Source organism: Oreochromis aureus, linkage group 17 (assembly GCF_013358895.1).
Source record: "Oreochromis aureus strain Israel breed Guangdong linkage group 17, ZZ_aureus, whole genome shotgun sequence".
NCBI classification, from domain to species: domain Eukaryota; kingdom Metazoa; phylum Chordata; class Actinopteri; order Cichliformes; family Cichlidae; genus Oreochromis; species Oreochromis aureus.
In genome coordinates this window covers 2,231,730-2,255,308 of record NC_052958.1, presented here as the reverse complement: position 1 = coordinate 2,255,308, position 23,579 = coordinate 2,231,730, and the positions used below count along the sequence as shown (strand labels likewise).

Here is a 23,579-nt window from a genome sequence, read left to right as displayed (position 1 = left end):
AGAAAACCCAAACTGGACACGACAGAAAAACAAACCGTTTTTCTTCTGCTGAACCAAAGTGCGGACTCCTCACGTCCCTCCTTGTGGTCCAGTTATTTGTACTCGGAGCAGAGGGTGATAAAGTTTAGCTCATCCAGCAGTTTTGTTTCATTTGTTTTTCACCCGCCCGCCCAAACACGTGCTTCTCGGTGTTCAGCTGTCATCAGAATCATGATACAAAACAAAAAAACAAATTTTTACAGGGAACATCCCCAACATCTTATGCCTAAAACAGATTTGACAGGCATGTTTGTGAATAATAGCGACAACATGCCAAAATAAAAGACAATTAAATAAGAAACAAATGGTTGGCAAACAAAACAAACTCAATTCATATTGTATTGCATGTAAATATTGTATAAAATCCTTAAAAATACAGTTTAGGTAACTACTTAAGTACTGAAGTCATCACAGCCAAAAGTGCAGAGGTCCATAAATAAAACGTTGACTGTGGGTAGATAGTGGGGCTTCTCCCACTCTCACTGTCTCCGCCACCACCACAAGGGACCAAATGAGCGCCTGGTCAAAGGTCAGAGTTCATGAACTAGGACTTCTAAGTTCCCACATCGGTGCACAGAGGACAGAGAGGAAAGTTGTTCGTTTGAAATTCTCTCCCATCACTGACAAACACGCACGCAAGATGCACTAACGTCACTCACACGGCTGCAAAATTCACTCTCGGGCCTGAAGTTCTGCTGACAGAGGCACACCTCGGGAAAAATGAAGGTGGCACAGAGGGAGGAAGAAGGGAGGGGCGGGAGGGGGGCTACTGCAGGGCACATGAGGCGGCGCCGATGCCGATTTTAGTTTTGGAGACATCTTCCGCGGCGTTTACGGTAAGGGCAATGGGAGTGGGGCGCAGAGCCAGGCAGGCAACAGAAGGAGAGAGCGAAGTATTAAAGCTATTGGAACGTCAGGACAGAAGCACAGGAAAAGGAAAAGGAAAAGCGAGGGAGGAGATCAGTGGGCTGGTGTCTGAGAGAGCGTGAAGCCTAAAGGGGGCCACAAAAAACCAACATCGAGGCCCCAAATAAGTCCAGAACTCGCGCTCAGTTCTGACTCGTTTGGGCCTCACAAAACTGGCTCCTGTATGTGTCAAGCAGACGTTTGTTCAGATTACGCAACAGGAAGCTACTCACGAGCAAGAGTAGTGTCATTAATGTTCGATAAAACTGAAGATCCCTTTAGGGGGAAATTCTGCAGCAGCGTTATAGATATATAGAGCATAGACAGAGTCTGAGAAGAGAACACATAAAAACAAGTAAGCGATATACAGTAAATACAAAGAACGTAAAGAGAAAACAATAATCAAAGACTAAGAGCTAAAAATAAGAGTAGATATTACACTGGACTCTATTACACAGAGTGAAGAAAGCGACATTTGTGCTTCTCTGGTTTGTTACGATCTTTTTACAGTACGGATTGATGCAAAGAAAACTATTGCATACAAATGATTGGTCTTTAGTCCACAGCAGGAGGAGGAGGCGGAGCTTCTCCGACCTGGTGGGATGGTGTCCGTTAAATGAGGTTACAGTAAACACGCGAGGATAGTTTTTGCCAATTCAATTAGAGTTAAATTGTTCAAATCACTGTGCAAAGTACTCAACTACACAAAACCTCATCGTTTACAGCAGTCGACCTCCATCATTTAACACCATTTTAGTGCGTCAACGTGCTTTCCAATGAACTTTTAAAGCGGGCGTTACTGATGATTGTCACTTCTGACTTTGTTCAAGTACTCTGTTGACTAGGTCCCGATCATTAATGCATAAATCACCACGGCTAGCTTACCGGGTCCCAACCCATCAAAGAGCCGAAGTAGGCTCACAAACACCAAAGATCTGGCTTGAAGCGCCGCAGAGCAATGGGGAAGAAAATTAAAACTGCTCAATATAAACTTACATTATAATTAGATTAGATTATTGAAAGCCTCTAATATCAATATTAGCTTTAAAATAAACAAACAAACAAAATACAGTCTAGTCTCTAACATCACTACCTCTGGGATAAACTATGTTTTAACACGTCTTAAATGTTTGAGATACTGAGTGCATAAAGCGAGTGAATCTGCCGATATGTTGATCACCATCATTTTTAAACAGAATGAGCCACGCAGCATACAGTCACTGATCTGATTAGTTAGAAGAAGCCAGCTTTGTGAGACCATCAGTCTGATTCCTGATGTAAAGACCAGCGTGTTTATTTTCTTGCCTTCACATCTATTAGTGATGCCGTTCAAGTGCCTGGCGACTTGATATCGGACACTTGGCTGTTGGCTGGCACGCTTAACTCTGCTTGAAGGGGGAGCCTATTGAACAGCACGCATTACTGGAAGGAACTACCACGCGGTCGTCCGACGCTTCCCCGTTAAAAAAACCTAATCCCAAAACTGAAGAGGACAAAATCTTGGCCGCCTTCTGAAAATTCCCAGAGGGCCCGATGAGTGGAAATATTATTGATAAAAAGGGACGACAGCCTACAGAGACACTGGAGAGGAGAAGCAGGGATGGAAGCTATTAGGAAAATACTGGATAGTCAGGCATCCCAATTAATACTAGTTTCCCCAAGGGGAGGAGGGGGCTGGGGTGGGGTGGGGTGGTGGTGTTCAATCTGTGTGGGCATGCCTAACAGAGCGCACCCCCTCCCCACTCACACACACATATACACACTGCAAGTCGCAGGAAAAAGGCACTAGAGTGGGGCTGTTTCTAGCCGTAGAAAAGTAAAAGCGATATACATTCATAGCTCACAGGTTATCTGGGAATAAATACACAAAATGCACTTGTAGAAAAATAAAATGTAAAAAAGCGTGGCCCCTATTTTTGTTTTGTTTTTTTTAATTTTTGGAATCAGGGAGACAAGTATGGCTACTTTTTCACGGCTTTTTAAACCCCCCCCTCCCCCCATTTCTCCCCACCCTACCGTGCCCGACCCAACACTTAAAAGGCAATTCAGGAGTGACCCTCCGCTGCTCCGGCTGCGAGCAGTCGAGCCCTTTCATGCACGCCAATATGGGAAGAAGGGAGGAGGGGGACGAGGGGGGGGTGAAGAGGAGGGATGGAGCGAAGGGAGGGGTCGCTGTTGGTAGGAGGTCAAGGCTCAGCTTTCAGTGCGAGGAAGGAGAGGGGGAACTGAGGAGAACGCTTTCAGATGTTCAGACGACAGAAAGCTCACACACACACACACACATACACACACACACACACACACAGCACACGTCTCAGTGTCTTCATGTACAGTGTTCAAAGCTGGAAGGACCCGGGAGGCAAACATGTGCATGAATCTCGGTACCGCTTTGCTTTAAAGCCTCACATTGAGCATTCACGAGCACTGCAAATACTCAACAACTGGTTTATAACACACTATAATTACATATGAGGTTTCACACCCGCTTTCAAGTGTGGCTGTTCAGACAGACACACTCTGACTTTAGACGATGAGTATAATTCAATAAAAAAAAAATGCCATGAAACGGGACTACGTTACTCTGAAACTTACTTCTAAAAGTAAAATATAACAGTGGTTGTCTAGTGTATGACCCTTTTCTCCTACAGGACGCTGCCTTTGTTTGTAGCTTAGAGTCGGGACTAAAAGGCTTTCTGGCTTTTATTTACAGGAGTTTCTAAGACGCGTGCGCCATCTTTTACTGCCACAGAGGGGAATAAATGAATTCAAGTGAAAGGCCAGTCCCCAAATCTTTACTGCAGAGACCCAAACCGGGCTTAGAAAAAAGCGGCAAAGAGTTAGAGTTGTCACACGTAATGAGCGCAACTATCAGACCGGACCTCTCCGGTGCGCGCTGTTCTTCTAAAACTTTCTCGTCATGTCAGATCGTGTGCAAACAGCTAACGCTCTGGTGCGTACGCCGCGACTGAGCCGGCATCACACGTGTTGCCTCCTGCAACCCTTGCCCAAACCACATTAGTAGTATTTTCAGCAAGTGAATCTTTTACTGCTCTGAGTAACGTGTGAGAGGAAAACAAGAGGAAGAAAAAGACAGCTCATCTTTTTGCTCCTAAAACTGCTGCATGCATGAAAACCTCTTAAAAAAAGAAGAACTAAAAGTCTTTATGGGTTTTAACTCCTATACTCTGATCAATGCGATACATGAGGAAACGCGTATCTGCTTACAACTACATTATAGTGTGTCACAATCCATTTGTTTGAAGTTTATGTACCTATTAATGTTAAACAGGTGGCTAATAAAGTAAAGTGCTACCTTAATTCTTTATATGTTGGTGTATGCTTGGGGGAAGAATCAAACTGGCTGTTTGTGTTCAAGCTTCACAAACAGAGAGAAGTCAGTAACCACAAAGACAACATCTCCCCTTAAACCTCAGCAGTGCTCACACACACACACACACACACACACACACACACACACACACACACACACACACACACACACACACACACACACACACACACACACACACACACACACACACACACACACACACACACACACACACACACACACACACACACACACACACACACACACACACACACACACACACACACACACACACACACACACACACACACACACACACACAACTCAAGAGTATGTCGAGAGAGAAATGAGCTCCAGCTGACAACGGGGGGTGGGGGGGAAGAATTGGAGTGTTCTGCCGAGTAAGGAGTGTGCATGTAGAGGAGGAGGAAGAGGAGGAGGGGGAAGTATTAGGTTTGCAGAGGCGGGAGCAATGAGGGTGCAGGAGGGTGGAGGAGGGGGTGTGGGGTGAATTCCACACCACTGCACAGACTCGAGACGAGAGATGTGTAGTGAAAATCCTGACTGCAGACGGAGTTCTGCCACTCCGGTGTCTCCTTCCACGCCTCCCGCTGCTCCTCCTCCAGTTCTCTCCCCGGCATTGCGCGTAGGTGGTGGAGTTGCGTCTTCGTGTGTGCTTGTTCGTGTGTTTCTTTTTGCGCGGTACTTGTTCGACGGTTCAGTCAGTCCTGCGAAAGAGCTGCGACAGATCCGGCTACCCGTCTCCTCTCGAAAGAGCAGACGCAGCGGCGAGGCCGCCTCCGCCATCCGCAGGCCGGCTTCCACTTCCTGTCACGTGGTCGCCTCCAGGTAGCTCTGTAGTTTGCGGACAGTGGACTCGTCCAGTGAAAAGAGGTCAAAGTCAAAGGTGGTGTTGGTCACATTAAAATGGCCCGTCTCCTCGATCAGGTTGACGATCTGATAGAGAGGAAGATCAGTTAACGTCACGGCAACCGTTAGCACCATAGGTACACAGAATCAGAGCATCACAGGGGGATGTTCTTATTTAGTTTTGGCACAAGCACACACCTGCTGCAGGACATTACGCTCCCTTAATGCCATCAGTCTGCGGTGGAGGTCCACCAGTTCTTCTGTGTAGGCCTGCTCCATTGGGACAGGAGGGAAAAAGAGGAGAGAGAATAAAGTCCAAGGAGTTTAAAAATAATAATAATAATAATGATAATGATAATAAAGTGTTTAAGAGTCTTCCTACTCTGTCAGCACAAAATCGTGACTCTAGAGAGATTTGTTTTCTACATCGGGGAGATAAAGGACACATGCATGAAATACACGAGACTAATCATCTGGGAAAACTGGGAACTCTAATATTAAACTGATTCAGAGACTAGACGCATCAGTTCTGTCGTTATCAACCGATCAGTATGTTCCATCTCAGCTTTGTGGTAATCGATCCAAGCAGGAGGTAACAGCAGGAACAAAGAATCTCTTCTGCTTTTAGACGTTTAGTCTAAATGAGGTGCTGATGGGGGTTCAGTCACCACCTCAGCCAATAAATCTTCACGGGGGAATCTATAAAGGGTTGCATGTGTTCTCCAGATTTTGGGGGCTTTTAAATGCAGCACTTTGCAGGTTTTAGACTCTCATACTTCACGGAGCAACATCTGGAGGATCTGGTCACAAATCTTCAGTGGTGTAAGATGCACAAAGACACAGCAGCCGGGATAATAAATAACTACCATCATGAGAAAAACACTAGTCTGATCAACATCGTGAAACATTATTATTAATCTGTTGGTGCTGGACATGGATTCCTCTTTGATTACTCCCTCTAAACGTGTTATGGTGTCAAAGTTTTGGACTCTTCCAACAAAATAAAGATCAGTTTACCAAATGCTACTTAAGCATGACTTTAATCATCGAAGAAAGAAGAAAGATGTGTTTATGGGTTCAAAGGCCAGAGTCTGTCTGCATAGCTGGATGAATTTACTGGTCATTACTGCATCTTGAATCCATTAATGCGGTCCCTGAACGCTGTCTAAAAGCCTCGTGTGTGTGTGAGGGTTTAGGCATAAAAAGTTTGATTTACCCTTCCTACCTTGTCGTATCCCTTCTTCATCACCTTCTCCGAGCGAAACGAGGAATCTGGGCTTTTTCGGACAGACACCTGCAGTTCAGAGACGACAGAAAAATGTAAAAGATGGTAAGAGGGGGTGGGGGGTGGGGGGGGGGGGGCATACTGATAGAGGCAGTGATGAGACCACCTGCAAAAAAGGAGCAGGAATGCAAGTGCGAGCCAGGTGAATGGCTACAGACCGCTTTGAGCATCGCCCTTAAACATACAGTCTGAATTATAGTATACTACATCTATACTATACTCACACATACAGAATGAAAACCCCAGAAAAGCAATAAACTCACAGCCTAAAGTCTTGTACCGCAAACCGCTCGTCCCACAGTTAGTACGGACCAAACACATGACAACAGTAAACGGACGCTGCGTGTCGCCTTAGCGCTTCTATTCTAATGAGATGACTCTTTAATAAAGCGTGCAGCAGAATGAGGTCTGTATGACTCACTTTGTTATTGGAGGAGCTGTGTTTCTGTGGGGGCGGGGCCGGGTCTCGACTGGGGCGGTGGGAGCCGTCGCTGCTGTCACTCTCGCTGTCCAGGCTGAGTCTGACAGGGGTACAGGGTGAGGTCAGAGGTCAATGACATGCACACACACAGGCCTCGCGTGCTCCTACTGACCATTGTAAGCAGAGTTAACCCTCAAGTATAATTTGCCTTATAACATAACAACAAGAGAAAGTTAATCAGGCAGACAGGTCTAGATATGACAGATTCATCTTATTAGACTACAGTAATGCTTTTTGCACATGAAGCACCTCAGCATAACTATAAAAAGGAAAAAATGATCAGTTAATACGCTCCAACTTTGACTTGTTTGATGCATATTGTGCAGCTTATATTCCCCCATAGACACAGTGCATATACACAGCTTTATTTCTCCTTTTTTAAAAATACTTTAAAAGGCCCAAAACATTAGTATTTGTTTGATGGAATAGAAACATCAAGCATTAACATGCATACCATGACTTTCACACTAGCGTGTCACACATGTAAGCTGACTGTTAATGACTTCTTCACTGATGTGCATGTTTCTGTCACTAATGTCAATTTCTGTGTAGGAAAGCGTGACATTTCAAAGAGTGGATGTGTTTTGGGGGACTGACCGAGAGTCGCGGTTAGGCGGGTTGGTTTTGATGGGCGTTTCTTCCTCTGAGGTGGAGTCATCATCATCTGACTCTTCAGACTGGATCTCCTCCACCATGGATCGCAGGGGGCCTGAGTAACGAGCGACCAGTCACACAAACCATCATCTTCCATCATTCTCAGCACCCAAAATTTGTATAAGGTCTAAATTTGCTCATTAAATTAAACAGTTGTATCTCATGAAATTCTATTTTTATGTGAAATGGGTCGTAGTTGAAAGAACCATACCTTGTCCTTGTTTCTGTCCTGGCTCAAAGTCAGAGTCTGAACTGGAATCTGAACTGGAGCTTTGAGTGGAAGGACTGGAGGGAGCCGACTGCTGTAAAGAGAAGAAGGAGAGATCAACGAGTCCATGAAGCGACAATAACGACACTCATGGGACAGAGTATCAGACGGGCTAGCTGTGACCTCACGATGAATGTAATGATGCATTGTTTTTTCTTTAAAATGGACAGGTAAGACCTCAGACGTCAAGAGAAACGTAATCATGTCTCCAAGTAAACACATTACTGCAGTCGGTGAGTACGAGAGCTGAAATGACTATGATGAGAATTTACTAACCAATTTTTCACATAAGATATTTTCCCGTTTCAAAGCTTGACTGAAGCGACAGTCTCGTCCTCCTACCTCTGATTTTGACGATGCTTCATCCTCTGAATTCGACTCTTCTGAATCTTGTAGTTTCTTGGCCTCTTTCAGTTCCTGCGTTTCGTTTTTGCTTTTGAACCAGCGACCCTTCTCTTTCGGGGGCTTCTTCTCAGCGTACGACTGGTTTGCTGCGGACGAGGACGATACACGGGGGGAGGTTCCTGTGAAGGCCCCGCCGCCGCCGGTGGTAGGCCCCTTCGGCCCCTCGGAGCTGGCCTTCTTCTGCTTCTTAGCGCTCGGTTTGGGAGACTCCACCGTGGACGGTCGTTTCCCCGGTGCTTTGGGCTCCGGCGGCCCACCGCCACCTCCTCCCCCGCCTCCTCCGCCGCTACCGGCCCCCCCTCCTTTCGGGGACATTCCCTCCATCTTTGAGTCCTTCAGTGTGATTTTAGGCTCCTTGAAGGCTGCCTTGGGGAGGACCTTTACTTCATCTTTCACTTTGATGTCTGACGGCTTTTTTGAAGACGAGGACGAGGAAGGATCGCGGCCAGGCTTGCTGCTTCCGTCTCTATCGTTGTCTCCTTTTGAAGCGGCTTTGCTCTCGGAGTCCTTGCGTGGCCGCTCTCGGTGCTCCTTGGTTAACTTGTGTGGTTTGGGTCCTTTGCTGCTGCCTCCACTTCCTTCTTTGCTGGGTTCCTAGAGAGGGAAACAACATCATCATCATCGGCTCTTCTCCTCGACCATTTGGCTCAAATAGCTGCAAACAGAATATCAGCTCAGCTGCCTCAAGTACAAGCGCACCGTGTCCTCCCAAGATTCCCAAATCAAGCCTTTCCAGTCTGGCATGTAATCACATTACATGTGACTGTCTCAGTAATTAGTCTAAGTGAACAGAATAACATCTGCCTAACAGCTGTACGAGGCTCACCATCGCTTAGAGCTGAATGAGGACATCCTCAATTTCAGTCCCAGCATGTTTGTCTTTAATAGGCTCGAGATCTTAGCTGATTCTGTTAGCTAGCTATAACTGCTAACAAGCAAGGCTATGTGGAGCTGCTGCTGATGGGAATGTCGTTAGTGTTGCTGGAATCCGATTAGCGTGAAACACACTGAAATGTATTGATGGTGCTGGACAAATGTGATACGTGATTTGTCGCAGAAGATAAAGCACACGGAAAAATCAATGATGGCTCGGTTTGTAGTGCGCTTCAGAAACAACATTAGCCCCCCCCTCCCCGCAACCTTTCCAGGTTTGACTCGTGCACCTCTGGACCACCTTGGCAGGGTTTCTACTTGTTTTGGTTGCTCCGACCGCTTGCAGATGTCTTTACTGTTGACCTCACACCTCCACAAAAGGTCATCTTTTCACCTAGACACCATACAGTAGTCATCAGAGTTTATTTATTCTTTTATAGAGTAGGAAGCAAAGTATGAAGAGAGAGGTGGTGAGAGACACAGGTCATTGAAGTCGAGTTCTAAAGCGACCTCAACAGTGCTCCGTATCATCAGGTGCTGCTGAAACACTTAGTGGGCACTGGGCACGCCCCACCCCCCCCCTCATTTACCAGTTTGCTTCTTCTTCAGCTTGACACAGTTTAAGCTCAAAGTGGGACTTCCAGTAAGTGCTCCAGACAGAGCGAGTCCAGCTGGGATCATTGGTCAAGCCAACGGTTTTAAGGTGATCACAGCCAAATCCATTTTCACGTTGCTTTCAAACTTCTGACCCCACATAAGTTCGTCTCTACTGAGTGGTGAAGGAAAAATCGGTCAGAGTGGAGGCAGTGGAAACAGAGTGCAACAAGCTGACATTTCGGTCTGATCTCAACAAATGGCCAAAAAGGTGTATAAGTGACTCTGACCACCAGATACTAACCAATTCCTGAGTTTGTGCCAAACGTGAATAATTTTCCTCAAAGAGCTGTTGAGACATCGGTCATGAGAATGGGGCAGATAAACACATCGTCAACCCCGAAGCATATTTCCTCAGCCACAGCTGTCACTGGCACAGAGGCATAAAAGATGCAAATGTGCAAACAAACGCGCCACAGAGTCACAAGAGCGGCTTTTAATAGAGCTCTGGCAGTCAGCGCCCACTTATCAGCAAACAGTTTTACAGCTTTCTCAAAGTGACACTATTAAAGTCGATGCACACATTAGAGCTTTATCATATTGATTCACTGTTAAAAAACTGGAGAGAATGGCCACGTGCGTCTTCAGAGACTTCCTGCACCGAGTTTTTCTGTGTCAGCAGATGGACACAGCTGGATGAAACCATTCCAGCTCAAGCTGGTGTTCAGCAAACACCCACTCATGCCACAATAATCACGGGACTAATGAAACGCGCATTTCTATGTCAAAATAAAGACAGACATTCGTTTGCACGCGTGCCATAATCATAAGGCTTTAACAAATGACTGCGTACAAGAAGGATCACGTAGAACACACCGGCCTGTGTTGTCGCTTTATCAGCTCCTTATTTTATCAAGAAAGAATGGAATAGATTTAGAAAGACAATCTACTGCCCCACTTTTAAGAAAGACCGTACCAGGTCAGTTCTGTGCTGGCCTGTGAGCTGGTAGAGTAAACGTAAAGGGATCAGTTTCCTGTTTTCTTCTGATATCCCTCCTTTCCTGGCAGGCTGAGTAATTCTGCGTACAGATGCTCAAAAACAGCTGGTAGTGATTAGAAGTCTGAGTCAGGCTGTTTTGAAGGCTGATTTAATGATTTTGTTAATGTCTTTTAGCCAGAGAGTGTGTGTGTTTTTAGAAAATGCAATCGTTGGAGTTGACCAATAAAGCAGATTGTAAATTTAAGATGAATGAGAGAGGTGCAAAGAGAAAATAAAACGGTCTAGTGGGATTATTTCTTCACCAACCTTTGACACGTGAGAGGTCTTGGTCTTCTTGGGGTCTGAGAAGGCAGAGAGGGGGATGGTGGGGAGCATGGGGTAGTCTGGGCTTGGCCTTGACATGGCTTCTGCCCCCTCAGGGACCACCAACACCTGAAATTCAAAAAAGAAGAGGCTTTAATACGTGCAAGCTCCAAGAACTGAAGTAAAATACATGTTCATTTTCCCCAATAGATTTATAAGTGGGTTTTATAGTTGAAGCATCTAATTGAGTTTGGAAAGAAAATCAAACCGAATCAGTGTAAAAGATAAAATTTATGATACATTTGTTATTTTATGTGCAAATAAAAACATATAATAGAAGCATATATTGAGGAAGACGCGCGGCAGCAGCCAAGATACAGAAACAGTGAAAAGCAAAGCTGATAAAAACTGTCCACACTTCCTGCAGCTCAAGTCTGATTGATTTCCAATGAATCGTGTCTTCATGGCGTCAATTTTGTTTGCAAATTTAAAAGTGCAGCAACTTAAATGTACAATTACTCTGGGTTTTCTCAGAATGGAGGTTAATGGCTACTACAGCATTTACACATCTACACCATGGAAAAAATGAGTGTTATATTAACCTCCTAGGACAGGCTTGGCCAACTCCAGGCCTCAAGGGCCGGTGTCCTGCAGGTTTGAGATCTCACCCTGGGTCAACACACCTGAATCACATGATATTAGTTCATTACCAGGCCTCTGGAGAACTTCAAGACATGTTGAGGAGGTCATTTAGCCATTTAAATCAGCTGTGTTGGATCAAGGACACATCTAAAACCTGCAGGACACCGGCCCTCGAGGCCTGGAGTTGGACACCACTGTCCTAGGACCTGGCGTCCACATATGTGGACATCACATTTTGGGTTGTCTAGACCAAAATACTACATTTTGCTGGGCCTGATATCCATTCTATCAAAATTTTAAATTTGTGGATCTCATTTTTTCTCAGAAACAAAAATCAGGTAAAATAAATAAATAAATAAATAAAAAATAATCACGTAATTCTTTGTTTTTACGTTCATCAGGTCCCAATCAGCCCAAATAGCAAAAAGAAATTAAAAAAACATGCCATGAAAGAGTTCGGTTTTTAGAAGGTTAACATGAATCTCTGACGTTAGGTCAGCTAAACAGATTCACATTATTTAGCCAAATTAAAAATCTTTATAAACTGTATAAAAATCCATTTATTAGCCTAAGGGGGAAACAGCAGGGATATAAAAGTCAAAAGCTATTTGATCAGTAATACTACAGCATTTCAAATTATAGAATTGATTCAAATAATGTAACAATGTAACAATTTACAGCTTATGTGGATTATTTAAGTTTACACGAGGTTTTGATAAAAGTCACACTTTCTTATTTATCAGCCGTAGTGCTGACTAAACCGATTCAGCGGCCTCGTGTTCACACAATCCCGTATTTAGCGTTCGAGTGTGTAACATCCCAGCAGCTCCCGATCTCTCTCTCACACACAAAAAGAGCACAAAGAAGAAGAAACATACTTTTCAAAGTGAAATCTCAGGGTTTAATTCCTTCTAAGACCCCTTTTTAACGTAAATCGATGCTTTTTAAGACTTTAAGTGATCTCCTCAATGCGGGTTATCTGCAGCTCTTAAAGGATTAAAATGGGAGTCGAGAACAGGGAAAAAAACACTTAGAGCCAACGACTCCTCCCACTTTAATGCTAAAATACAGTGTGCCGTACTTGCTACTATTAGCGTCTGATATTCACTTTGATCAGCCATTTAGCTCTCAGTCAGTCGGCCTGGCTACGAGCCAAAGTGTCAGGCAGCCTCACCCCTCCAGCTTTGATCAGCTTTCTCCTGAATTCTTTGGTGGGGTTGTTGAAGGTGAGCTTCTCACAGCGCAGGTGGTTGACTGGTGGGTTGCCCTCCAAGTTAAGAAAAAGGTCGTAGTTGAAACACACTTTTTTGGGCTCCTCCTGAACAGGGAGAAGAAAAAAAGAAAGGTTTTAAAAGTCCTTACAGAGCACGTGTGGCACTCAATCACAGACATTTCACAACGCACAATAAAAGCTGAATGACTGCACCGTCAACCCGGAAAGTCTACAGAACAGAGACAATGCTGGAGCTGGAGTGCTGATAAGAAACATTCCTGAGGGAAGCTGTACAGCGGCGGAGCGTAGCGACAAAGGCATATGCATTAGGTGGCTCTTGAAAGATTTTATAAATAAAGTTTTTTAAGTAACCGCGATGATGGCTTAATGGTCGCTAATATTTACTTTCCTCTTCACTTTCCTTCAAGTCTTTTCTGGATCATCCTGACAGATTTGTCTCATTGTTTACAGAGCTACTCGCACATAAAAGGAGGATGTTGCAGTTTTGGAAGCAGTTCAAAGGTTTAACATTACAAAGAACTACAGAAGATGATGGCGCACTCATGTGCACAGGCCTTATCTCGTAATGCAAGCAGAGCGGTTCCTCCATCGTTCTTCTAAATGGCTGACATAAAGATGCCAGTGCTGTGTGATAATTTCACTCGTCACTAATAGAAACAACTGTTTCCACACCAGACGAGCCTTTCGCTAACACAATCAGGACTGCATACGGGCATTTCTCCTAAAGTGAAACTGATCCTATAACACGGCTTACCACAGGAGCGCACTCTTCTGCAATATCACTTTATGGTGCTACAGATTTGAATCATTTAACATTCGGGTAATCGCATTACTTCAAAGTACAAGAGTAAGATATCTGCCCTTATGTCAAATTAAAAACTGGCAGTTTTGAGTTACTATATTACAAATGGAGCCACAACGAAGGCGATTCAATGCACCAGATGTCAGCACACCTTTCATTACTCTAGTTATTTTTTGCCCGCCTTTAAAGAGGTCGTTGCTTTTCTCTATAAAAAGTGTCAGCTAGCATACTCGGGTAGTTGTCTTTAGATACGTCTCTGACAGCGGGCTCTGCATCGCCATCGGGAATGTTCCTTCATACGAGCTCCTGGAGCCCAGGAGTCATCCAGCCAGTGTTTTGGTACGTCCGCAGCAAATAATAATACCATCTATAAACGTCATCTTCCTAACGCCTTTGCACTTGTGCAGTCACCTGTAATCACACGCCCACCTCCACGCTTCAGTCAGAGCGTGCACACACTGTGGTTCTAGATATGACCGAACAAATTTATCTAGTGCTCCAAATATTCACCGCGTCTCTCTTCATGCAAAGGTTATTGTTGCAGTTTCGTGACATGTTGTTTATATGCAGGTCTTGTGCAAGTCGTGTTTGTATTGTGCAAACTCTCAGAGCACCCATGATGCCGTTTTAGGAGGACAGCCACCACAAATCTGATCTGATTAGCGGTCCTGAGGCTCTTTAATAGAACTATTGATTAAAAGCTTTGATCTCATGATGACTTCAAATCCTCCAGCAACACTTTTTCATGTGGAGCCATGATCTAGACGTGCAGAAAGACACGGCTAACAAGTCCAGAACGGCTCATTTTATAATCACGTGTGTGCAGCCAGTCTAAGTGGAAATCATAGGCGTACTTAACTTTGTTTAATAAACTACAGGTTTGCTAATTGCCAGTAATCACTGGTTACTCAGCTTTGGGGGGCTCTGCTTTCAGTCTAATCTTTCTAATGTCTACCTTTGATTTTCCATAAGAGGATGAAATGTAGCCCAGCCTTTAATTTGTAAATTATGTGATTATTGAGAGGAGATACTTCTGATTTATAGCGTACATATTTTTCCACCAGAGGTTCTGAACCATCACTGCTTTTATACGGCCACAAGTAATTTCATTACTCCTGGTAACTCCTGGACGGTAACTTGATTACGTGCACATCAAGTAAAAGGGAAACCCAGTTTTCTCTATCAAGTTAAGGAATTAACCCGATTAACATGGGTATTGCTGGAAAAGCCTGATTTCTCCTTATATGCTGCATTCCTGTGAGAATGTAAAGGCAGCCTTAAGTCCCATTCAGACTGGAGATGCATCTGTAAGGGAGGTGATTCTGTCGTTATTTGCAGCGGTCAGTGGTTTTTTACCCGCCCCCCCCAGTTTTCCTGCAAGCCTCTGCAGAGCATCACAGATTTTTCTCTCTGCTTTTTTCCTGTTTTATCCATTTTAACTCAGCTACGTGTAAAAATGAACTTTTAGAAAAATTAACATTTTCTAATGCATTTGAAAATTGACAAAAAGACTTTAAAGACTTTGTAGAGATTAAAGTTTAGATTCCAACACATTAAAAACAAAAAGGAGTCCACATATAACCCAGGTGATGGCTGTCGTTCAGGTATTCTCACCTTGTTCTTGAAGTAAACCTCAATAGGCATGAGGAAACCTGCGTAGCCCGACTCCTCCACTTTGTACGGAGGCTCCTTGCATACTGCAGAGAGACAAATTTGTTTTTTAACCCCCAATAAAGAAAATAAATAATATCACCGACTGTAACAAACTCTGTCGAGATCAGAATATGCACGTATATTATCTAATTACTTAATTTAAGGGCATGCAAAAACAAAACGGCGGCACAAACTAGTGAGAAGCATGCTTTTATTCTGATAGAATTGCGTGTTTTTAGCATTAAATGACAGTGGACTAATTATTGGCATAAAGAGAAATATTCCTACTGGGCTGTCACAGCAGTACACAGTTTATCATTGTGCTGCCTGCCCTCACTCTGACCTCCAACAAACAACTTCATTTCAACATTTAGAAATCTGATCAATTTCTCATGCGTCATATGTAACAGGAGGAAATGTGTCATCTGTATAAAATCACAAAAAGGAGTGAAAAACAAAACCGTTTCCCTCCCCATGATTCGGTGCCTTTTCTTTTAAATCACCGGCCATTTTCACTGTGCGGTACAGTAAAATAAGCTGGCAGAGAATGAAAATGTCTGGTTGTGTGAATGTTTACATGTTGTTATTGCTCTGTCCTACCTCTCTTGGGTTTGGGGAAGCTCTCGTGCAGCCGGAAGACAACCTTCTCTACAAAGTGCTGGATGTCACCAGTCTCTGGGCCTCGGACAAACACCATCCAGTCGTGGGTGAAGCCTTCCGATGTCACCTTCTTCCTTAGCTGAGCTCGGTGGCCCAACTCTAGTTTTACCTGCACAGTGCACTGAAAAGAGACAGAGTACTTTAAATACCAAGAATTCAATTCAATTTTATTTTATTTATATAGCGACAAATCACAACAACAGTCGCCTCAAGGTGCTTTATATTGTAAGGTAGACCCCACAATAATACAGAGAAAAACCCAACAATCATATGACCCCCTGTGAGCAAGCACTTTGGCGACAGTGGGAAGGAAAAACTCCCTTTTAACAGGAAGAAACCTCCGACAGAACCAGGCTCAGGGAGGGGCGGGGCCATCTGCTGCGACCGGTTGGGGTGAGAGAAGGAAGACAGGATAAAGACATGCTGTGGCATGGGAGCAAAACCATAATTTCAGATATTGTAAAAAAACAAAAAACAAAACAAAATAAAACCACAGATTTAACCAATTAAGAAACTCATACTGACAGTTTGTCACATAGAAGTGAGAAAAGCACAGAAAATTAATCCCTTGAGATTTTTATGGGACGGAAGCAACCTGAACTTAACTGGCTTCTCGCTACATTTCCAGGCAATACTGTCACTCAGGTCAGTTTTTATTCATCAGCCAAAGTCAAGGGGCTTTAAAATCTATACAACACAGGACACAAATAGGATAAACCTCCTAGTTTGCAACCAACTAATAATCAGCACCTCATTTTCTATGCAGCTTTCTTGTTTTTGGTCTTCGGAGTCAGCAAAAAGGTGAAAAAAATGAAAATAAATACATAAGCTCTGAGCAGACATTTTCCATTGTCTTGTTAGGTCCAAATCAAAAGATGGTTAGTCCTCTAACTCATTTAAGAAGCTTGTTAATTGTCATCTGTGCTGGAAAAGTGAGGCCAACTCAAATAATATCTGTCCGTCCATCCATATTTCTTAACCGCTGTCCAGTACGCCCTCAACAGTCTATTGCAGATATAACAGACTCATAATCACAGTTACATCTATTTCAGAATCACCAACTAACCTGCGTAGTCCTCCATGTCTTTGGACTACGCAGGCACACAGGTACATGCTCCACACAGAAAGACCCCCAGCCAGCCGGGGGTTCAAACTCAGGAGGTGACAGCATTAAATGCACCACTATGAGACCCACAAATTAAAATTAATTAAAAAAAACCTAAAAATCTGCAGTAGTTTATTTGTTCTTATGAAGAAAGATCTGTAGATGAAAAGGAACGCCCTTCCTTGCATTAGATCTGAGACAAGGATTGATACCACAGATTTACGATAAAGGAGAAGGTGCTTTTGGCGGCACCTTTATTTCTGAACGTATCGCCACAGAGGAGCGATATCTGCATGTGTGACTGGGCCTGATTTACACCGAATCACTTTCCTGGTCCAATCCTCCCATTTATCCAGGCTTGGGACAGGCACTAAGCTCGTGACCCCCTGAGGCTGGGTTTGTGTAACCTCCCAGACTCAAACCACACATTTTTTTTGTTCACATGCAAGGTGAATGTGCTGACCGCTAAACTGCTAGATTAATGATTAAGAAGAAGAAAACACTTGGTCTGAAAAACAAAAACAGAACAGCTAACAGGGTTTTAAGTTGGTTTGACATACTCTGCTTTTTTTTGCCTTTAATATAACATCATTCAGTAATAGCTTACACTAAAGTACCCTGCTAGCAAATAAAGAGGAAATAAATACTCCTGGAATAGTGAATTCATCTTTATATTTTACTAACAAATTGTTTAATAGCTTAATAAAACTCAGAGTATCATTGAACACAGCAAAGATTTTCAGTCACTTTAAGTAACAACTACAGCCAAACGTGCCCAGACTTTGTCGGCCATCCCTCCTCTGTGCTGTTCCCATGTTTCTGTAACATCATAATGAATCTCTGGGTTTCTGACACTTGGCTAAACAACAGCTGAAGACTTCAAGTTTGGTCCTGAAAACATTGTATCCAACTGTAAAACAATAAAATACGATTTAAGCTGGAAATCTTTAAGTTTTGGGCGATGACGTCACCGTGACCTTTAAACAAAACTGCTTACCTTTACTTCTGTTGTTTTATAGAGTCGGCTATTAATCATAACAACTCTGTCTACAGATTTTAAGTCAATTATCAACTGCATTACAATCGATAATGACTGTAAGTCAAAGCCCCATGCCATTGGCTGCATCCCAGTCCCTGGCAGTGACAAATTAGAGCAGCAAAGACACCTTCCAAGCTGAGGTAGCTTATGAAATAAACATAAGCAAAGCCAGTTGTAAGATTAATCCACGGAGCAATTATTCATTGGGTCCCGATTCCACCTTGAACAAAACCTCCGAATCTCTCGAGTGTCGAGTCTTAACACTCGAGAGGAAAGAGGCCGGACAGAAACAAAGCCGGACTCATGCGGGGAAGCTCCCAGTGGAATGGGAGTGATTAGGTGCCTGAGCAGAACAATCTCAAAAGGTTTGTCCAGAAGAGGGTCGCGTTGTTGGGCTACATCTGTCTGCCAAGAACAATGACAGCAGCGGGCCACGCAAGTGACACAGAGCTGGTGGAGATAGAGCGCAGGAGGGGAAGCGAGGGGTGGAGGCAGGCGGGGGACAGAAAGGCACTTTATGTCCAGGGGAGGACTGAAGAATGTGGGGATTTGGCCCCTGCACCGAGGAGCTCGTGAGCTGGGACCGAGCGGGGGGATTAGAGGGGACAGGATTGAGATGAGCTGGTCTGGCACTCCCCAGCACGAACGCGCACAAATACGCACACACAAACAGGCATGCACATACACTTCCCCGCCTGGCGCTCTGCCCGGCCATTCTGTGGCAGTAATGCCCTTAAACTCCAGACTCCACCACACCCACAGCGAGCCACCATGGACTCCCTCCAATCATCAGTGCCCCCCCCTCCCCCTGAGGAGTTGGTTTAAAAAAAAAAAAAATCAGGGTTGTGATAAGCAAACATAAAAATCAGGATGACAACGAGCCTAAGAGGAAGATGCTGATTGTGCTTCGGAAACACACAAAAAAGAATGAGCGCTAAAATTTGGTGATTTCAGTAACAGGTAAACCAAAACGTTTAAAATCATTTAAATATAAATAAAGACTAAAACAATTGAATTTGAGGATTTCTTCATTCTCTGATATTATAATTGATCCTTTAGCAAACTGAAGATATCACTGAGGAAAAAAAAAAATCTCTTCTCAGAATTTTTAAGCATAACAAAAATGACAGAAAAAAAGCAATTAGCTCCAGGAGTGCGTGCAATATCTGCCAATAATGAAACAAATTAAGAGAAAGAGACAGAGAAACCTTCCTGAGGCAAGCAGTTAATTAGCTGTTAGTCAGAAAATGAGTGTGCAAGTTTTTGATGACTAAAAAGATAAATCAAACCATTTTCTAGCAAAAAAAGAGTCCATATCAATATTCTCTCGTTTCACCTTCTGAATTGAGAAACATTTGCTCATTTGTTTTGACAGTAAACTGAATATATTTGTGTAGGTGATGGCTCAACATTGCAAGTCATCTGAAGCCATTACCTTGAATATTAAACTGGATCATTTTCAGACTCATCATTTAAGAAAACAATCAACCGATTTATCGATAACGGCGTAACACGATGAAACAAGAAGTATCCATTAAACACTTTTTTTTGGTGCGGTTGCAGAGAAGATTACAATTAACATCTATTTTTATTATCAGTTAGTTTATAGATTATTTTCTTCAGTTGTTAATTGATAAATTAAGCTATTAAATGTCTGTCGTCTACACATTTCCAAATCTAAGGTGACATATTCAGATGTTCCGCTCTATGAGCAGTCCCAAACCAAATCAGAGAAGCAACGAAAATTTCACTGCAAGATTCAAAATGATTTTGAATATACAAAAAAAGAAAGAAAAAAAATTCTTCTAATATTTAAACAGTTTAAACTTCATGACAACAAAAAGCCAGTATTATGAAGACACTGGTGAGGAGACACATGAACCAAAGAGTGTCAAACTGCCTCTCAGTTTAGTTCTACTAAAATAAGCTGGGCAAACAGGCGTGCAGAGACACAGTTATTCGGCTAACTTCCATCAAAGCCAGTGCATGGGATAAAAAAATAAATAACACAAAGCCACCGATATTGAAATGATGTGTGCATGCCCCCTCTCTCTTTCACTCACACAGTGCTTCAATTGAGGGGAAATACAAATTTTGGCAGACACACTGGCTCCCATGAAAACAATGAACTCCCAGCTGCCATGTAAATAACACCCCTCATGACCGTGTTAATCTCTTCCAGCAAATGAACGATTAAAATAAAAGTCAGAAAGTTTGCCTGAAAGGAGACAAAGACGAACAAGCGTGCTAGACACCAGTTGTTTTGTGGGGATGCTGAACTCTTTCCCCGTACCGCGCAATCTACGAGATAACGGGGATAGAGGTGAAACAGTTACTTGTATTGGAAAATGGTCAATCCCTGGGAGCCACAGGGGAGTCACAAATAGCCTATCTGCGGCACCCAAAGAAAACAAGTGAGCATTGGAAATAGGGTGTGCGAACGAGCGTGTGAGGATTATGAAAAGCTGCACGACCACTCATGCTGTCATCTCAACTGCAGCGTTCATACCACAAAGATCAGAGCACGAGAAAAGAGGAAAAAAAGAGCCTCCTTTGCTGTCCACACAGAAAGCTGTATGACTAATCAAGCTGCTATCCCGCTGCTAATGTCATGATGTTGCACTATGCAATAAATTGAATTCCCCATTTTTAGTCTAAACTTGATCCTTCCCTGGGTCTGAAAGAGCAATTTAAACCTAATGAGATCTAATCCAACAACCTTGCAAATATGTCTCAATGTTCTGAAGTTCATTTGGATCAGTGAGGCCAGACATACTCACTACAAACACTTTTAGGAACAAAGCAACTCCGTTCAATGGGAACACACTACAACATGACATCGCTGTGCCCTTGATCAAGGTAGAATTTGAATGTGTCCCAATAAAATGCCAGTGCGCGTGGTATTTGTGGAAAGTGTTTGGAAAAGCTATTTGCAAATCTTGCCCATGTAACAAAGGTAACATGCGTAGCACAAGTACAGCTAGAGAAAGCATTTAACTTGTAGCAGGAGACTTCCTCTGGATGCACTAAAACTTCAAAGGGGCCAAAGCTGAGCGGAGACCCGTTCCAAGAAAGTGGCTGAGCCACTTTCCATGGGTGTGTGTGGCCTAGCCATCTGAAATAAGTCCTGAATAGCCTCAGGCATTTTGAGAGTAACCCATTCTGAAGCAGCATCTACTTTACAGTTAGCAGATATGTAATTTGGTTTAGCCTCTTTTCTGTTTCTGTGAAATAAATTAGGTACCTTTTCATGGTGTCATAAATTTTAACTGCGCAAATTTATATGTGCATTGCATAAAATGTCGAGGCACGACACTGCAAGATCACAAAGTTTACAGACCAGCCTTTAAAATTATGTTCTATACTGAGGATTCTCTGCTTTATAATAAGCAGCAAATCTTTACTGGACTCAACATTTGCCACACACGGAGCCTGTCAGTTTTTCACCATGCCACACGAAGGTGATGACCATTAAACATTAACCAAGTGCTGGCAAATAATGCAGACACTGCATGCTGTACGCAGATTGCTGGTTTTATTTGCTTTGTATGTTAAGGTTTCAGGCCGCTGGCACTGGAGACAACACCCGCCTCTCCAGGTTTCTCTCCCCCGGCGCCTTGTAGCGACTCCTTAGCTTTTAGCCAACGGCCGACACTGTCCTCATAGGTAGATTAGCTTAGCTCGGCGGCACAAAACCTCGACTTTAAACTGGTCTTCGTGCTGTTTAACGTTGTGCATGTGCTGTTTAAAGGCAGCAAAGCAGTAGCTCTAGCTCTCTTTGTGTGCCTGGCTGTGGCTAGAGCTATGCAGCGGTACTGACTGAATGGTGTAGTAGACTGAGCTCAGCTAGCGGTAAATACCGATGTATGAGTGCCCAGCTAGCATAGCTCCAGAGCCAAACAACTACGAGTTCATTAGCAGCAGGAGCATTTTTTTTCTTCTGGCTAGCAGAACAGAGGATTCATTCCTGACCAGCCAGCGCTTAGCCTGCTGCCATTTAGAGCCTGAAAAGTTCATATAGCATCGGGAGACACAAAAGCCACTGTACCTGGTTCTCCATGTTTCTCTGGCCTCAGTGAATGATGGATATATTTACAGCGGCGTTAGTGGAGCTTCTCCCCAGCCTCGTCTACTCATTGTGTGTCTATCCTTCTGCCCAAAGCGGAAGGCAGACGGCTCCCTCCCCTCGCAGACGGCATCTGGCAGGCTACCAAAACAGAAAGCTCTCTCAGCCAATAGGAGAACGGCAAATGGAAGCGCTCTTGAAAGGAGCCAACCAGCGGTCGCCAAAGGCGGGCCAGTCAGCGAGCCGCAAATACAATTAAAGCATTTTCTGGTGGTTCTCTGGAGTGACAGCGAGCCTGTCCCAATGGCTACAGCTCTGTTTCAATTGTAAAATGCACAGCATGCTAATTGATTAATCGGGGTTCGATCGTATTGGGTTTCAGATTTTACCTATTGCTCTTACTGTCCTTAACGCAAAATCGATAGCACTAACAATCAGGCTAGTCTTACTCTTACAATCCTCTTATATTTACAAATGTAAAAAATGTCTTTCTTTGCCTGCCCTGTAAAAACTGCCATATTAAAACCTACAGCTTCATATCTAACCCACTGGAAAGTCAGTAAACACACACACACACAGTGTTTTTACACCACATTTATTTAGGAAATGTAATAAGAGCCTAAAATATGGCAGATTGTTAAATAACAATTTGAAAATAATCATAAATATGAATCCAATAAATACAGACTATGTATAGGAGCTGCTGTTCACGCACAGTATTATGACTTTGCAGAATACTTTCAATGCATGGCCTCACTTGCAATATTACAGGGCTTTAAATGATCCGAACGCTTCCTACGCTGGCAAAAAGCAAGCATTTAAAGGTCACTGATGTAAGCTAAAGCCTGTAAAACCGGTTTTGTTTTTTTTCTTTATGGCCAGGTCTGATGTAATTTTATCCTGCTGTGTCTGAGGCATGGGCAGAGTCAAAAAGGAAGTTTATGGTTGCACAAACTTCTATGTGTCATCAAGATAAAAGTTTATCCACATACACCTGGGTATATCTGAATAAACTTAATTTTGCCCCAACGCCCCATCTCCCCAGGTGGCTGTAATGAGCTTAGACGACTATGTCTCAACTGGCTCGGTGCACTAGCTCCATTTCAAAAGTTTCATCTGAAAAGAAAGCGGTACGTCTTCTAATTGAAGACGTTTCTTTTATACAGACTCAGGGAGTTAGGGCCCATTGCAGTCAAGTCTGAGCTGAGACTTTGATGTGAGATTATCGGGCCTCAGCTCTGTGACAGAAGGTCACCACTCTCTCACTGGCTTGATGCCTCCCCTTCTCCTTCTCCTGCCGCTCAAAGTGATCCAGCCTCAGTCAAATTTGAGGAAAAGAAGTACGACCAGGCTGTCAGACATGACGGTG

At 43.6% G+C, this 23,579-nt stretch overlaps 1 protein-coding gene across 4 annotated transcripts; it reads right to left on the bottom strand.

The window, feature by feature from the left end:
• Positions 1 to 364: 364 nt before the first annotated feature.
• Positions 365 to 22,326, bottom strand: mllt1a (MLLT1 super elongation complex subunit a). 4 transcript variants are annotated; one of them, XM_031758686.2, is made up of 12 exons: positions 22,193 to 22,326; positions 15,941 to 16,121; positions 15,302 to 15,384; positions 12,826 to 12,969; positions 11,013 to 11,138; positions 8,177 to 8,833; positions 7,778 to 7,868; positions 7,510 to 7,621; positions 6,853 to 6,952; positions 6,363 to 6,440; positions 5,345 to 5,416; positions 365 to 5,233 (listed from the first exon to the last, which is right to left on the bottom strand). In XM_031758686.2, the coding sequence occupies exons 1-12, from the start codon at positions 22,202 to 22,204 to the stop codon at positions 5,108 to 5,110; spliced, it is 1,782 nt and encodes a 593-aa protein (XP_031614546.1). In that variant the 5' UTR covers positions 22,205 to 22,326; the 3' UTR covers positions 365 to 5,107. The 4 variants fall into 4 exon arrangements, with proteins under 4 accessions (XP_031614546.1, XP_031614548.1, XP_031614547.1 ...); XM_031758688.2 differs by having other exon boundaries at positions 6,372 to 6,440; XM_031758687.2 differs by having other exon boundaries at positions 7,778 to 7,865.
• Between the last annotated feature and the right edge of the window lie 1,253 nt (positions 22,327 to 23,579).

Bases quoted from the DNA above. Each gene is read 5' to 3' on its own strand.
- mllt1a (XM_031758686.2), bottom strand. The intron at 11,139-12,825 runs GTGAGGCTGCCT...TTTGAATTTCAG, and splicing joins AGCTGATCAAAGCTGGAGGG to GTGTTGGTGGTCCCTGAGGG. The intron at 8,834-11,012 runs GTTGGTGAAGAA...TTCCCTCTCTAG, and splicing joins AGACCTCTCACGTGTCAAAG to GAACCCAGCAAAGAAGGAAG.